This window comes from Oncorhynchus tshawytscha, linkage group LG16 (genome assembly GCF_018296145.1).
Source record: "Oncorhynchus tshawytscha isolate Ot180627B linkage group LG16, Otsh_v2.0, whole genome shotgun sequence".
Taxonomy (NCBI): domain Eukaryota; kingdom Metazoa; phylum Chordata; class Actinopteri; order Salmoniformes; family Salmonidae; genus Oncorhynchus; species Oncorhynchus tshawytscha.
Window position 1 is genome coordinate 50819034 of NC_056444.1, and position 14394 is coordinate 50833427.

At 44.2% G+C, this 14394-nt stretch overlaps 1 protein-coding gene across 1 annotated transcript; it reads right to left on the reverse strand.

The window, feature by feature from the left end:
* Positions 1-4256: 4256 nt before the first annotated feature.
* On the reverse strand, positions 4257-10422 carry rhoab (ras homolog gene family, member Ab). Its single transcript, XM_042299313.1, has 5 exons — positions 10270-10422; positions 8219-8376; positions 6638-6758; positions 6237-6367; positions 4257-5079 (listed from the first exon to the last, which is right to left on the reverse strand). Exons 2-5 carry the CDS (start codon positions 8372-8374, stop codon positions 4906-4908), a joined length of 582 nt encoding a protein of 193 aa, XP_042155247.1. The 5' UTR covers positions 8375-8376; positions 10270-10422; the 3' UTR covers positions 4257-4905.
* Positions 10423-14394: the final 3972 nt, after the last annotated feature.

Here is a 14394-nt window from a genome sequence, read left to right on the forward strand (position 1 = left end):
GGCCAAATCCTACGAAACTCAATGCAGGAACTACATTGACCAGCTGAAGAGGAACTCAAAGTCCTTCCTAGTGATAGAGGAGGAAGAGAGAGTCCAGTGGCAGGGAGAGCTCCAGCCTCAGTGGTGAGACTAAGAAGATGGAGGCACATGCCAATGAGGAGGAGGGGAAGGACCTCAGAGAGGAAAGAAGGAAGTGAAGAGCCCAATAAGGAGAAGGGCAATGAAGGAAGATGATTCGCTGGGTGAACGAAAAGGTTAAAGACCGCAACCAGAAGAGGATTGAGCAAACCTATTACAACGAGGAGCAGAATGGGGTACTAGGGCATGACATCACCCACACAGAGCAGGAGCAAATTAACTGGGCAAAGCTGCTGAAGGCTGAACAGAAGAGGCAGACGCTGGAGGACCGCTGGACTGGGAGGAGAGGGAACAGAAGAGGCAGACGCTGGAGGACCGCTGGAGTGGGAACAGAAGAGGCAGACGCTGGAGGACCGCTGGACTGGGAGGAGAGGGAATAGAAGAGGCAGACGCTGGAGGACCGCTGTAGTGGGAGGAGAGGGAACAGAAGAGGCAGACGCTGGAGGACCGCTGGAGTGGGAGGAGAGGGAACAGAAGAGGCAGACGCTGGAGGACCGCTGGAGTGGGAGGAGAGGGAACAGAAGAGGCAGACGCTGGAGGACCGCTGGACAGGATGGGAGGAGAGGGAACAGAAGAGGCAGACGCTGGAGGACCGCTGGACAGGATGGGAGGAGAGGGAACAGAAGAGGCAGACGCTGGAGGACCGCTGGAGTGGGAGGAGAGGGAACAGAAGAGGCAGACGCTGGAGGACCGCTGGACAGGGTGGGAGGAGAGGGAACAGAAGAGGCAGACGCTGGAGGACCGCTGGAGTGGGAGGAGAGGGAACAGAAGAGGCAGATGCTGGAGGACCGCTGGAGTGGGAGGAGAGGGAACAGAAGAGGCAGACGCTGGAGGACTGCTGGACAGGGTGGGAGAAGGAGGGAGCTTAGAAGAAAGAGGCCAGGAAGCTCGAAAAGAGGGAGAAGGAAGGTTCCAATTCTAGAGACAACATCAGCACATTGAAAATGGCCAGGGTGGGCCTCCCGGGTGGCGCAGTGGCTAAGGGCGCTGTACTGCAGCGCCAGCTGTGCCATCAGAGACTCTGGGTTCGCGCCCAGGCTCTGTCGTAACCGGCCGCGACCGGGAGGTCCATGGGGCGACGCACAATTGGCCTAGCGTCATCTGGGTTAGGGAGGGCTTGGCCAGTGGGGATGTCCTTGTCTCATCGCGCACCAGCGACTCCTGTGGCGGGCCCGGGCACAGTGCGCGCTAACCAAGGTTGCCAGGTGCACTGTGTTTCCTCCGACACATTGGTGCGGCTGGCTTCCGGGTTGGATGTGCGCTGTGTTAAGAAGCAGTGTGGCTTGTTTGGGTTGTCTATCGGAGGACGTATCTTTCAACCTTTGTCTCTCCCGAGCCCGTACGGGAGTTGTAGCGATGAGACAAGATAGTAGCTACTAAAACAATTGGATACCATGAAATTGGGGAGATAAAGGGGTAAAATTTAAAAAATATATATATATAAAAAAAGAAAATGGCCAGGGTAAATATTGAGCTGAGCTGAAAGGACATTGGGGACGAGTAAAATGTATTTAGTATTTGAGATGAAGGTCAAAGTTTTCTGTACATCACTGTATGACCCAACTATTACAATTTATATTTTGCTTTAATTAACTAGGCTAACACTCTTTTGCCCTTTTCTTGTGCTTGGAGACTCTTATGGAATTTAAAAAAACTCCAGACCACCTCTCCCACCACATGACCTTTCGTTTATTTCCTCGTTTGTTTCTCCTCTACTATCTTCTTCTTACTACTTAGTAGTAGTAGTACTTCTAACTATGGTTTCTAAGAAGTATTGCTCATTTGTGGCTAATTTAAGTCAATATAAGTGTATTGTTTCTTTGTCTTTTTGAGAAGCCAATTAACCAGACCTATTAATATTGTCTCTCCACGTCACATCTTACGGTAGAATCGCCAAATTGACCTCATGGTAGGGCAGAAGGAATTATGCATTTTAAATGCCAGGCTTTTGGTTGTCGACTACGTATGTCCTTTTTCATAATCATAGGGCCTTGGCGCCACCATGTGGCTTAGACTACCCAGTGGCCAACACCGTTTGAACTAAAGTGCAACTACATTAATTTACCGAAGGGCGTCGCTGTAAGAATGCAAGTGGAAAATAAGAAAAGCGTTGCAGACTGTCATGTCCCAAAACAACCCCCTTTTCATGCACTCGTAGATAAAGAAATGGGTGACTGTGAACTAATTGTCTTGGGACTGGGCAGTGGGCACAGGATTTGCATGATCTTGGCTTCGTGGTTGCACGAGATTGGTGACAATAAGGGATCACCGTCTTTTACCCATGTCCCTCACCTGTGGAGTTCAAAATCATTTACAATAATAATAAGACATAACATGCTAATCGATCCCATAAACCATTCAAATGTACCTACTGATGGCAAATGTAATTTTGTCTTGTGCTGAACTTAATTTTGAAGCATTTAACATTTTAGTCGTTTCGCGGACGCTGTTATCCAGAGCGATTTACAGTAGTTATGCTTGTTACCTATCTTGTTACCTGCGCTGGTGGACAAAGGACAATTCAGTGTCGAAACAAGAATGTCGCACATCAAGGCCACGTCGTTATCTTTTTTCTTTACAGCCCTTTGGAATGGGTTATGAGTGAAACGTGTTATCAGACCTGTAGGCAGTATGCGTTATAGGGCTAGGTCTACTACATTCTAGGAATGTGAAATGGAATTTGCAGAGGGTTGATAGCACTAGGTCAACTGAACAACGCTCGAGTCAATTGTGTGTGTGAGATAGACTGTCTAGAATGCACACTGATGTAATGGGTTATCTGATCAAGTGTTGCAATTTCTAATCTAGTTTTACTGTTATTATAGGGTGTAGCATATGTCAAGGCCAGAAAGAGCAACCTATTAGGTAAAAACAAGCCTAGACATCCGGATCCTTTTTTTTGTAACGGCTCTTCACTGAGTCATTTGTGGGTTGACAGACTGGAGGTGACTTCGATACACTGTGGGTACGGACCATCGTCTTGGCTTTCCAGAAGCAACAAAGTGTCATAAAAAAAATAGTTCAGACCAAAAAACCTGACCATGGGTATGGTGTTTTTCATCTGGGCGAGTCCAAAACATTTTGGCGCCGATGAATCACTGCAAGGCAATCCGTGTCGTTTCGGAAATATATTAAACACTGGGCAGGTCGAGCAGCCACTCACAGCAGATAGGCCTATTCGTCGTTTAACCCGCCTCCAAACTACCCCTCCCCCTCATTGGGCGGCCCAGAGAAAGATGAGCTCATATTGGTTAAAAATAGTTTCACTCTTTGAGGCTAAAAATAGCCCGGTATATAAAGCCGCAGTTTGACTCTACAGTGCGCTACTACCAAGCTGGCCTCGGTCGGTGGAGGCTGAGATGAGAGAACAGACCGAGAATGACTAGGCGGCAACGGAGGCCTTTTCAGCTCTAGCCTCATGGCCACGGCTCCTCTCAAGCCTTGCACAAGAAAGAGCGAAGCTGTGCAATACATCAGCCTTTCTCGAGATGGGTGTTTGGGTGTAACCGGCTGAGGGTGGGGGCTCGGTGACGAGTTTCCTTCCTTTTTAGCAGCCGTGTCAGATTTTGCTGCCTCAAATGGTTATCCGTTGTTTTTTCAGTTGCAGTCTTGACAGCAGACAAATATTGAAGCTCCGCAAACAGAATGACTCGTCTCAAACCTGGCACGAAATATTTTGTGCCAGCTACGAAGTTGTAATTTATTAGCCAATTGTCACAATGTAAGGGGCTAGAAGCTTGACCTTCTTACAAACAGCATAATTGATTAATATTCGACAAGAATGTAATTGTATAAAAAAAAATATTTTAAAACTTGGAATCCTTATTGACCCCAAGCGTATGTCAAAAAAAATAGCCAACTCAGATTTGGACTGGTCACCACTGAGTCTGGGCACTCCAGGTTTCTTCTTTCTAGGCTAGGGAGTTTTTCCTGACCACTGTGCTTCTGCATTGCTTGCTCTTATGGGTATCTGTTAAGCGTTTTGTAACAACCACTGATCTAAAAAGGGCTTTGTCAAATAAATTAAGATTGTTGTCAGGTGGTTCTGAACCTTTAACATCTCAGAAAAACATCCTCACTAGTGCAGTCATTCAATTCCCACACCACAAAAAAGGAAATGTGTTAAAGAATGTAATTTATTACACAATGTAACTAAGGCTAGTTTAAAAATACAGTTTCCAGTTATGTACGTGTGTACATATGAATATACCCATGCCTTATATTTACAGATTTGCATACATCATGTTTTCCTGTTTATTTGTTTCAACACTTACTGTACGGTTTCACATCCAAAAACTAAGAATGATTTGTACATAACAGAGACTACAATTTAAAGCAGTTATCAGCCCTGTTTGTGTTCCAAACAAACTGAAAGCAGCCAACACAGAGTCCAGGCAGGCAGAGCACTTAACTGGCAGTCCCGAGGCCAGCCCTTCTCCCGACAGGCCCAACAACAGCATTTGGAAGGTGAAAGATTTCAAGGTAAAGCATTTTAAAACAAAAAGCAGTCCCGGGTTCTCCCCTCACCTCCAATTTAAATACTGATAAATGTTTTCCATGACTTTTTAAAAATGAGTAAAAAAAAAAAAATTGCTAGAAAAAAAACCTACGTTCAGGGATCATCTCCCAAAGCAAGGAGACAAGCTCCAGCGGCCGGCGAGTGTGAGGGGGGTGGAGGAGGGGGTCAGGGATTTGGTGGGATGTAAACGGGTGCTTCTCCAACCACACACTTGCCAGAGCCCCTGGTACATGGTCCTGTCATGCACTCTACAGCAGGAGACATTTATTGCTCTTCTTGCCCCTCCGGGCCTGTAGCGCCGCCCTGGTGGCCATCTCAAACACCTCCCGCACCCCATCCTTCGACTTGGCTGAGCACTCCATGTAGCCGAACGCTCCAATCCTGTTGGCCATGTCGCGGCCCTCCTCTGGCTTCACTGGCTCCTACAGAGAGAGTTAAGAGACACTGTCAGGACAACCAATACACTGACCATATTACGGGGAAAGAGTGATACAGCTGAATGGCATATGCCAGGGATGGAAAAGGCCGTCATTGTAAATAAGAATCGGTTCTAACTGACTTGCCTAGTTCCATAAAAAGGTCAAATAAAAAATAAACTGCCGGCCAGTGGGCCCTTAAGGCATTCGTATCAATTTAAGGCCCTTGTATCAATTGTCTGATTCTCTGTAATAATGGTATGGGAATAACAATGCATTTTATTTTGAAAGTGGTTTCTTGCATCAAACATTTTCAGTCACCTTGTCTGAAGGACAAGTGGATAAACAGGTTAATGTCAAGCCCTGCATAGTCTTTTCGAAAGTCTCATGGAATGTCGACCTACATTGAACACCACACATTGGCTGCTACTGTAGACTGAATGACTGAACAGCTATTTCCATGTTTAAATGTTATGGGTTGTATTTTCTTATATTGTTTTTTTTGCTGGAAGTTGCACTTCATTTTTTACAACATTTAAGTTTGCGCTCAGCAAACCAGTGCCGGAAAGAATTTGAGGGAACATTGACGGGTGCCCACATAGATTTATTTAGTCTCACTCAGATATCATATTAAAAACTACAAACAATTCTTTCCACAATGTGGCAAAATGTGTAGAATTGTAGGAAATTGGCTCTAAAAAACAGACACTTTTCCACCTTCACCTCATGGCAAAACAAGCAGAATAAATTACATTTGTTATAAAATTGCTACGTCGTCTTCACCCTATGGCAAAGTTTCGAGTAACAGGAAACCTGCTTTAAAACTGCAACATTGTTCTCTATACCCCATGACAAAATGTGTAGAATTGCATGAAATTAACTCTAAAACTTCAACAATGTCTCCCGCCTTCAAGAGGGGGGGGCACTAATAAGTTTTGCTCACAATGTGGGTACGCAGACCCCCCGAGCAACTGCGGTCCCTCAAGATGAGTTCAGATTTTGTGGCCCCCACCCCCATCAAAGTTGCCCATCCCTGGTCTAGACCTAGGGCAAGTTCCCCAAAAGCTTTGTGGCCAATGTGGAACTTTATTTCTCAACCCAGTTCGTTTATCGTCTGAAGAGTTGGTGTAGAGATGAGAAACATTGGTGTTCTTTCTACATGCCTGTTTCATCTTGGCCAGCTCGCGACGTGTGTGTTCATCATTGCGCAGGTCCTTCTTGTTGCCTACGAGGATGATGGGAACGTTGGGACAGAAGTGTTTGACCTCGGGAGTCCATTTCTCTGGAATGTTCTCTGTAAAAGAGCAAAAGGTTGGGGGGGGTCAGACAGGCACACGCGCCAATGCCCCAGTGCAGTAGGGCCAGCTGTAGGTAGTGTACAGTACAGAAGGTTGGAGAGAAGATCTATTGCTGTCTTATGCTTGTGTGTGAGTGAGAACTTCACTAGCCAGAATGGGCTGAACAAACCACCTCTATTCCAGCAATGGCAATGGACATAAAAGGAAACTGTGTGCTGATGATGGTAAGACAGAGGGCAAGTCTGAGTGTGTGTGTGTGACCTCACCCAAACTGTCTGGGCTGTCAATGGAGAAGCACATGAGGATGACGTCAGTGTCGGGGTAGGAGAGGGGGCGAAGCCTGTCGTAGTCCTCTTGGCCAGCTGTATCCCACAGAGCCAGCTCCACCTAGTACAGAGTAGACAACCACCACTGGTAATCCACATAGGGCTAGACGTGCAACAACAACAAACATCTCTATACCGTTGAGGATTGTGATACTTTATGGACTTGCTATACAATATACATATGGAACTACAATATGTATCAAACCGGGACCTTGTTTTGAAACCGGGGCCATACTACCCACAATCCAATATATATATTATTCATTTTAGAAGACTGCCCATTTCAAAACTATTTCCTATTTAGTCCCTACTGGACAAGGTGTTCATGTGGATGGATGGCAGCTGCTAGTGTTCATGTGAATGGATGGCAGCTGCTAGTGTTCATGTGGATGGATGGCAGCTGCTAGTGTTCATGTGGATGGATGGCAGCTGCTAGTGTTCATGTGGATGGATGGCAGCTGCTAGTGTTCATGTGAATGGATGGCAGCTGCTAGTGTTCATGTGGATGGATGGCAGCTGCTAGTGTTCATGTGGATGGATGGCAGCTGTTAGTGCATGTGGATGGATGGCAGCTGCTAGTGTTCATGTGGATGGATGGCAGCTGCTAGTGTTCATGTGGATGGATGGCAGCTGCTAGTGTTCATGTGGATGGATGGCAGCTGCTAGTGTTCATGTGAATGGATGGCAGCTGCTAGTGTTCATGTGGATGGATGGCAGCTGTTCTTGTGACTTGGTTTATCAGCAAAAACTGGCCAACAGAAATAAACCATAGATGTGCCATCTATATAAAGAGAGTCAAGTGTAAATTCAATAGTTAATGAGGTCTGCCTACTGCAGACTTTCGTGGACATACAGACATTGTTTGGAAAAACTGGATATTGGTTTTAGAGGTAGGTCAACTTCAATGACTAATGAACAAGAGGACAATGTCAGAAAAACAACACTTTGAAAATGGATAACTGGACATTTCATGAAGGCATTCATCACTGACACACTAAAGGGAAAAAATAAAATTCACTACCAAGGGTAAGCGGGGAAAGCAAATTAGAGCAAGACACTTCTACGAGTATGACACATGAAGTGGAATTAATTTAGCCAATAAAAACTAGGCTAGACGTCCCAGATTTCTGGACAAAGCATATTGAGGACAGGACACCTGGGTTTATAACCCCCTCGGTCCTCTATCTAATAAAGTGCCATAAGATCTTACATTACAGCTTTAGATTACATATGCATTACATTCTTCAGGAGCATATGCTGCACCTAATATGTTTTTATTACTTGGTCAACTGAATAAACATGTGCCTTGCCATTATACCCATCTGCCTCCTCCTAAATTCAGCTCAATCCTAACCAGCCGATACCACGACAGCCAAGACCAGCAATGCCACCGTTGAAACACGCCAACACTGAAGCCACCCCTGAAAACCTGCTAGCAATTAGGCCTATGTATTCCACCTAACCTGGTTTACACATTCAACTGAGAAATAGACAGTGTGTGGTTGCATCTGTATGCATTACCTGCTTGCTGTCCACCTCGATGTCAGCCACATAGTTCTCAAAGACAGTGGGTACGTAGACCTCGGGGAACTGGTCTTTGCTGAAGACTATCAACAGACAGGTCTTCCCACAGGCACCATCTCCCACGATCACCAGCTTCTTACGAATCGCCGCCATGCCTGAGAAGAGAGAAGACGCATGAAGAAACACAAGAAAGATAACAGCCTCATATTGAACAGGTTTTCACAGCGTCCGTGGCCTCATAGGATCAGTGCGATCGATTGACTGGACTCTTCAACACTATTGTGGGGAAAGCAAAGCTTACAGCCAAACTTGTATTCTTGAATGACCCCCCCAGAGGAAAAACACAGGGTTCAGCACCAGCAGAGGTTAAGGGATAGTTTACGCTTATATTTAACCCACTGGTTGTCTGTCAGTGTTCTACAATTCCCTGCCTGGGCAGAGATCAACAACCAATGTTAACCAACCAGGCTGTTGATTCAGAACAAACTGCAGGTGTGGTGTATACCCTACATCGTAAACTGGTAATCCCCACTAATAACCGTTGAGTGAGTTTCCTCATGTAAATATGTGTGCAAGGAGGAGGGAGAGAGAATGATGCTGTCTATTTAGTTATTGGATTGATGCTCGGGTGAAACTAATTGTTGAATGTTAGGATCACAAGTCAGGACCCTGAATGAATGGTGCATTCAAGGTGGAAAACATGTCACTCAGTCTAAGATACATGGGACGTGTGGCCCACATGTATACACCACACAGAACGTAGTGCAACTGCCCCTGCAACTCAATGCTGCAACGCAAATACAGTGTTCCATTGGAAATTAATGTACTTCTGGTGTACCAAAACGCAATTACACTGTCGAGGCGTTAGCTTCTACCACGGCATGCTGTCCACAGGGTTGGTAGTCAAATGACGGCTTGACAGAAATGGTAGCAGAATGTTGAACTTTTCTTTCACCCGTATCCAGATACTGCTGCATAGCTACCATTTTGCGCAATAACACCGTTGGTGTGATCGAGGGGTAAGTATTTATGTCACGCAGTATCGTAGCGATCAGTGATGTCCCCATTAACCGCATGAGCAGTGCAATGAAGTTCCTCACATGCAAGACAGAATCAGAAACCGTAATGTAGATTTGAGTTTATTGGCTGACCAGACATCAACTCCGACTATTTAGGATGGACAATAATTTAAGTAGCTAACATTAGCTACTATAGCTAAGTACATTTGCCTATAGGGTGGGTCATTAAAATGTTCAGTAAGATGGCGTCAAGACATCAACAGATCGTCACATTCCAAACAAACTCACTTCGCTAGCTCTCCACCCGCTAAACAGTCTCTGGTCACTGAAGTGAAAATTGTAAAAAATGAAATACAAAAAGAGGTCGTTAGAGACCAACGCTAATACTTGCAATGTATGGGCCAAGCTGAGCCACCCAATCAGATCTAAACAAATGGGGTTTTATAGCTAACACAGTCATAACTAGCTAAGAAGAGTAGCTACCGTAGCTAGCCAATGTTAGAACCCGCTTACAGGATTGCACGTAAAATAAAAACACAAAAACCAGCCACAGTAGTTAACTACTTGACAGTTAATATAGCTAACTGATCAGAATATGTTCCTGTTGATGATCGATAACGTTCGAGTTAGGCTAGTTTACCACTGGTCAGGTTAGTTAGCTAACGTAATTGTTACATTAACTAGCAACAAACTGACACGCCGGTTTGTTTGAAATACTGACTCGTTACTGCTAGCTGTACCAAGTTAACTTCTGTGGATGCGTTAACTACATGGGCGTGATTCAGCGGTTCAATTCATATGGGGATAAAAACTTTGTGATAAAACAATGGAGCTTAGTTGTCAACAGTGTTGGCTAACTAGCCAGTTAGCTGTCAGTGCGGAAGCTATCGAGGACTCCTCCGCTCGATTGGAAAAGCGAGACAGACGACGGTAAGGGACAACTTTCTAACAATTTATCCGATAATTACACTTCACCAATGTTGTCATATGAAACTTTTATTGCGATAAGTGATTCAAAAGTAGTTTTACCTGTTGTTTAGATGGCTAGTAGTCGTTTTCCCAGGGCAATGGTGCTTCGTCGATAACCCTCGTTTCAATCCGATACAATGAATTACTTCGCGTGTACGCGCTAGGGGGGAGGGGTGGCGGAAACGAGCGTGAGCCACGCCTGCGCGTGCACGTTGCATGAGTAAAGTATTTCTGCCTTTAACGTATCTCCGTTTGAGATTCGGTTTCGATCAGCATCCAACAGTTGATATTGTTGATATAAAAGCTAGCTAAGTGCATTCAGAAACATTTTCACACCAAAAAGGATGCAAGAAAGGAACCAAGAAGTGATTAACTACTATTCTGCCAGCAGCACAAACGAGGACGTCACTTTTGTATGGTAAATCACTAAACCTTCAAAATAAAAGCCCGCATTTCTAAACATTGCAATATTGATAACTAATTCAAATGATATAATTTTTACCAATGGCTACTTTTATTGTGCCAACAAGAAAATTCCATTAGTAATTTAAGAGAAAAAACAATAATGAAACAAATACAATGTTGATACTGATAGAGGTATATTGACAATATTGGGCTGTAGAGAGAACTTTTCTACCTGTCTCAGCTATAGGGGGGTGGGAAATACTCAGTAGGGTATAACCAAATATGGTTAGTTTTGGAGGGGCACTGTGTTATATTATACTAATTCCAAAACAATAAATGAATGTACTGTTGTTGTGTTGAATATCAGTTATTTGTTTTGCTTGCCTTGTTGCTTCCTGTATGAAATTAAATGTAAACAAAGACACAATGTAAACAGTGATGTACTGGCATACCTGTTAACGACCTAGATTAACCTAATTGTGATGGTAATAGCTGCACCTTTACACATTTAAATCAGTCTAAGGCCAGCCTTCACAAATCAAATCCATTTTGATTGGTCACATACATGTGTTTAGCAGATGTTATTGCGGGTGTAGCGAAATGCTTGTGCTTCTAGCTCCGACGGTGCAGTAATATCTAATAGGAGGTAATATCTAGCAATTTCCAAACATATACCCAATACACACAAATCTAATTAAGGAATGGAACTAAACATATACACATACAGTACATATGGACGAGCAATGTCAGAGCGGCATAGACTAAGATACAGTAGAATAGTATAGAATACAGTATATACATATGAGATGAGTAATGCAAGATATGTAAACATTATTAAAGTGACTAGTGTTCCATTTATTAAAGTGGCCAGTGATTTGTTCATCTCATATGCATACGTTGATACTGTACTCTATATCATCGACTGCATCCTTATGTAATACATGTATCACTAGCCACTTTAACTATGCCACTTGGTTTACATACTTATCTCATATGTATATACTGTACTCGATATCATCTACTGTATCTTGCCTATGCTGCTCTGTACCATCACTCATTCATATATCCTTATGTACATATTCTTTATCCCCTTACACTGTGTATGACAGTAGTTTTTTTTGGAATTGTTAGTTAGATTACTTGCTCGTTATTACTGCATTGTCGGAACTAGAAGCACAAGCATTTCGCTACACTCGCTTTAACATCTGCTAACCATGTGTATGTGACAAATAAAATTTGATTTGATTTGATTTCAAGTCTACAGTTGAAGTCGGAAGTTTACATACACCTTAGCCAAATACATTTGAATAATTCCTGACATTTAATCTGGGTAATAATTTATTTCATCTTTTATTTCTTTCATCACATTCCCAGTGGGTCAGAAGTTTACATACACTCAATTAGTATTTGGTAGCATTGCCTTTAAATTGTTTAACTTGGGTCAAACATTTCGGGGATCCTTCCACAAGCTTCCCACAATAAGTTGGGTGAATTTTGGCCCATTCCTCCTGACAGAGCTGGTGTAACTGAGTCAGGTTTGTAAGGCCTCCTTGCTCACACATGCTTTTTCAGTTCTGCCCACACATTTTCTATAGGATAGAGGTCAGGGCTTTGTAATGGCCACTCCAATACCTTGACTTTGTTGTCCTTAAGCCGTTTTGCCATAACTTTGGAAGTATTGTCCATTTGAAAGACCCATTTGCGACCAAGCTTTAACTTCCTGACTGATATCTTGAGATGTTGCTTCAATATATCCACATAATTTTCCTCCCTCATGATGCCATCTATTTTGTGAAGTGCACCAGTCCCTCCTGCAGCAAAGCACCCCCACAACATGATGCTGCCACCCCCGTGCCTCTCGGTTAGGATAGTGTTCTTCGGCTTGCAAGCCTCCCCCTTTTTCCTCCAAACAAAATGATGGTCATTATGGCCAAAAAGTTCTCATTTCATTTCATCAGACCAGAGGACATTTCTACAAAAAGTACGATCTTTCTCCCTATGTGCAGTTGCAAACCGTAGTCTGGCATTTTTATGACAGTTTGGAGCAGTGGCTTCTTTCTTGCTGAGTGGCCATTCATATAGGACTCGTTTTACTGTGGATATAGATACTTTTGTACCTGTTTCCTCCAGCATCTTCACAAGGTCCTTTGCTGTCGTTCAAGGATTGATTCAAACTTTTCGATCCAAAGCACGTTCATCTCTAGGAGACAGAACAAGTCTACTTCATGAGCGGTATGACGGCTGCGTGGTCCCGTGGTGTTTATATTTATGTACTATTGTTTGTACAGATGAACGTGGTACCTTCAGGTGTCTGGAAATTGCTCCCAAGGATGAACCAGACTTGTGGAGGTCTACAAGTTTTTTTCTGAGTTCTTGGCTGATTTCTTTTGATTTTCCCATGATGTCAAGCAAAGAGGCACTGAGTTTGAAGGTAGGCCTTGAAATACATCCACAGGTACACCTCCAATTTACTCAAATTTAGTCAATTAGGCAATCAGAAGCTTCTAAAGCCATGACATAATTTCCTGGAATTTTCCAAGCTGTTTAAAGGCACAGTCAACTTAGTGTATGTAAACTTCTGACCCACTGGAATTGTGATACAGTGAGTTATAAGTGAAATAATCTGTCTGTAAACAATTGTTGGAAAAAATACTTGTGTCATGCACAAAGTAGATGTCCTAACCGACTTGCCAAAACTATAGTTTGTTAAAAAGAAATGTGTGGAGTGGTTGAAACACTTAGGTTGGAGTCATTAAAACTAGTTTATGTAAACTTCTGACTTCAACTGTATGGATATAAGCAGCGGCCTCTCTGTGCTAGTGATGGCTATTTAACAGTCTGATTGCCTTGTGATAGAAGCTGTTTTTCAGTCTCTCGGTCCCAGCTTTGATGCACCTGTACTGTCCTTACCTTCTGGATGGTAGCAGGGTGAACAGGCAATGGCTCGGGCGGTTGTTGTCCTTGATAATCTGTTTGGCCTTCCTGTGACATCGGGTGCTGTAGGTGTCCTGGAGGGCAGGTAGTTTGCTCCCGGTGATGCGTTGTGCAGACTGCACCACCCTCTGGAGAGCCCTGCGGATGCGGGCGGTGCAGTTGCCGTATCAAGCGGGGATACAGCCTGACAGGATGCTCTCAATTGTGCATCTGTAAAAGTTTTAGGTGTCATGACAAATTTCTTCAGCCTCCTGAGGTTGAAGATGTGCTGTTGTGTGGGTGGACCATTTCAATTAGTCAGTGATGTGTATGCAGAGGAACTTGAAGTTTTCAACCTTCTCTACTGCGGTCTCGTCGATGTGAATAGGGGAGTGCTCCCTTTACTGTTTCCTGAAGTCCACAATCATCTCCTTTGTTTTGTTGACGTTGAGTGAGAGGTTATTTTCCTGGCACCACACTCTTAAGAGCCCTCACCTCCTCCCTGTAGGCTGTCTCGTCATTGTTGGTAATCAAGCCTACTACTGTTGTGTCATCTGCAAACTTGATGATTTGAGTTGGAGGCATGCGAGGCCACGCAGTCATGGGTGGGCAGGGAGTACAGGAGGGGGCTGAGCACGCACCCTTGTGGGGCCCCAGTGTTGAGGATCAGCGAAGTGGAGGTGTTGTTTCCTACCTTCACCACCTGGGGGTGGCCCGTCAGGAAGTCCAGGACCCAGTTGCACAGGGCGGGGTTCAGACCCAGGGCCTCAAGCTTAATGATGAGTTTGGAGGGTACTATGGTGCTAATGCTGAGCTATAGTCAATGAACAGCATTCTTACATAGGTATTCCTCTTGTCCAGATGGGA

Coding starts and splice junctions, on each gene's coding strand:
- rhoab (XM_042299313.1), bottom strand. CDS start 8,374: ATGGCGGCGATTCGTAAGAAGCTGGTGATCGTGGGAGATGGTGCCTGT. Junction 6,759..8,218: donor TCGAGGTGGACAGCAAGCAG/GTAATGCATACA, acceptor ACTCTGTACTAG/GTGGAGCTGGCTCTGTGGGA. Junction 6,368..6,637: donor TGACAGCCCAGACAGTTTGG/GTGAGGTCACAC, acceptor GCTCTTTTACAG/AGAACATTCCAGAGAAATGG.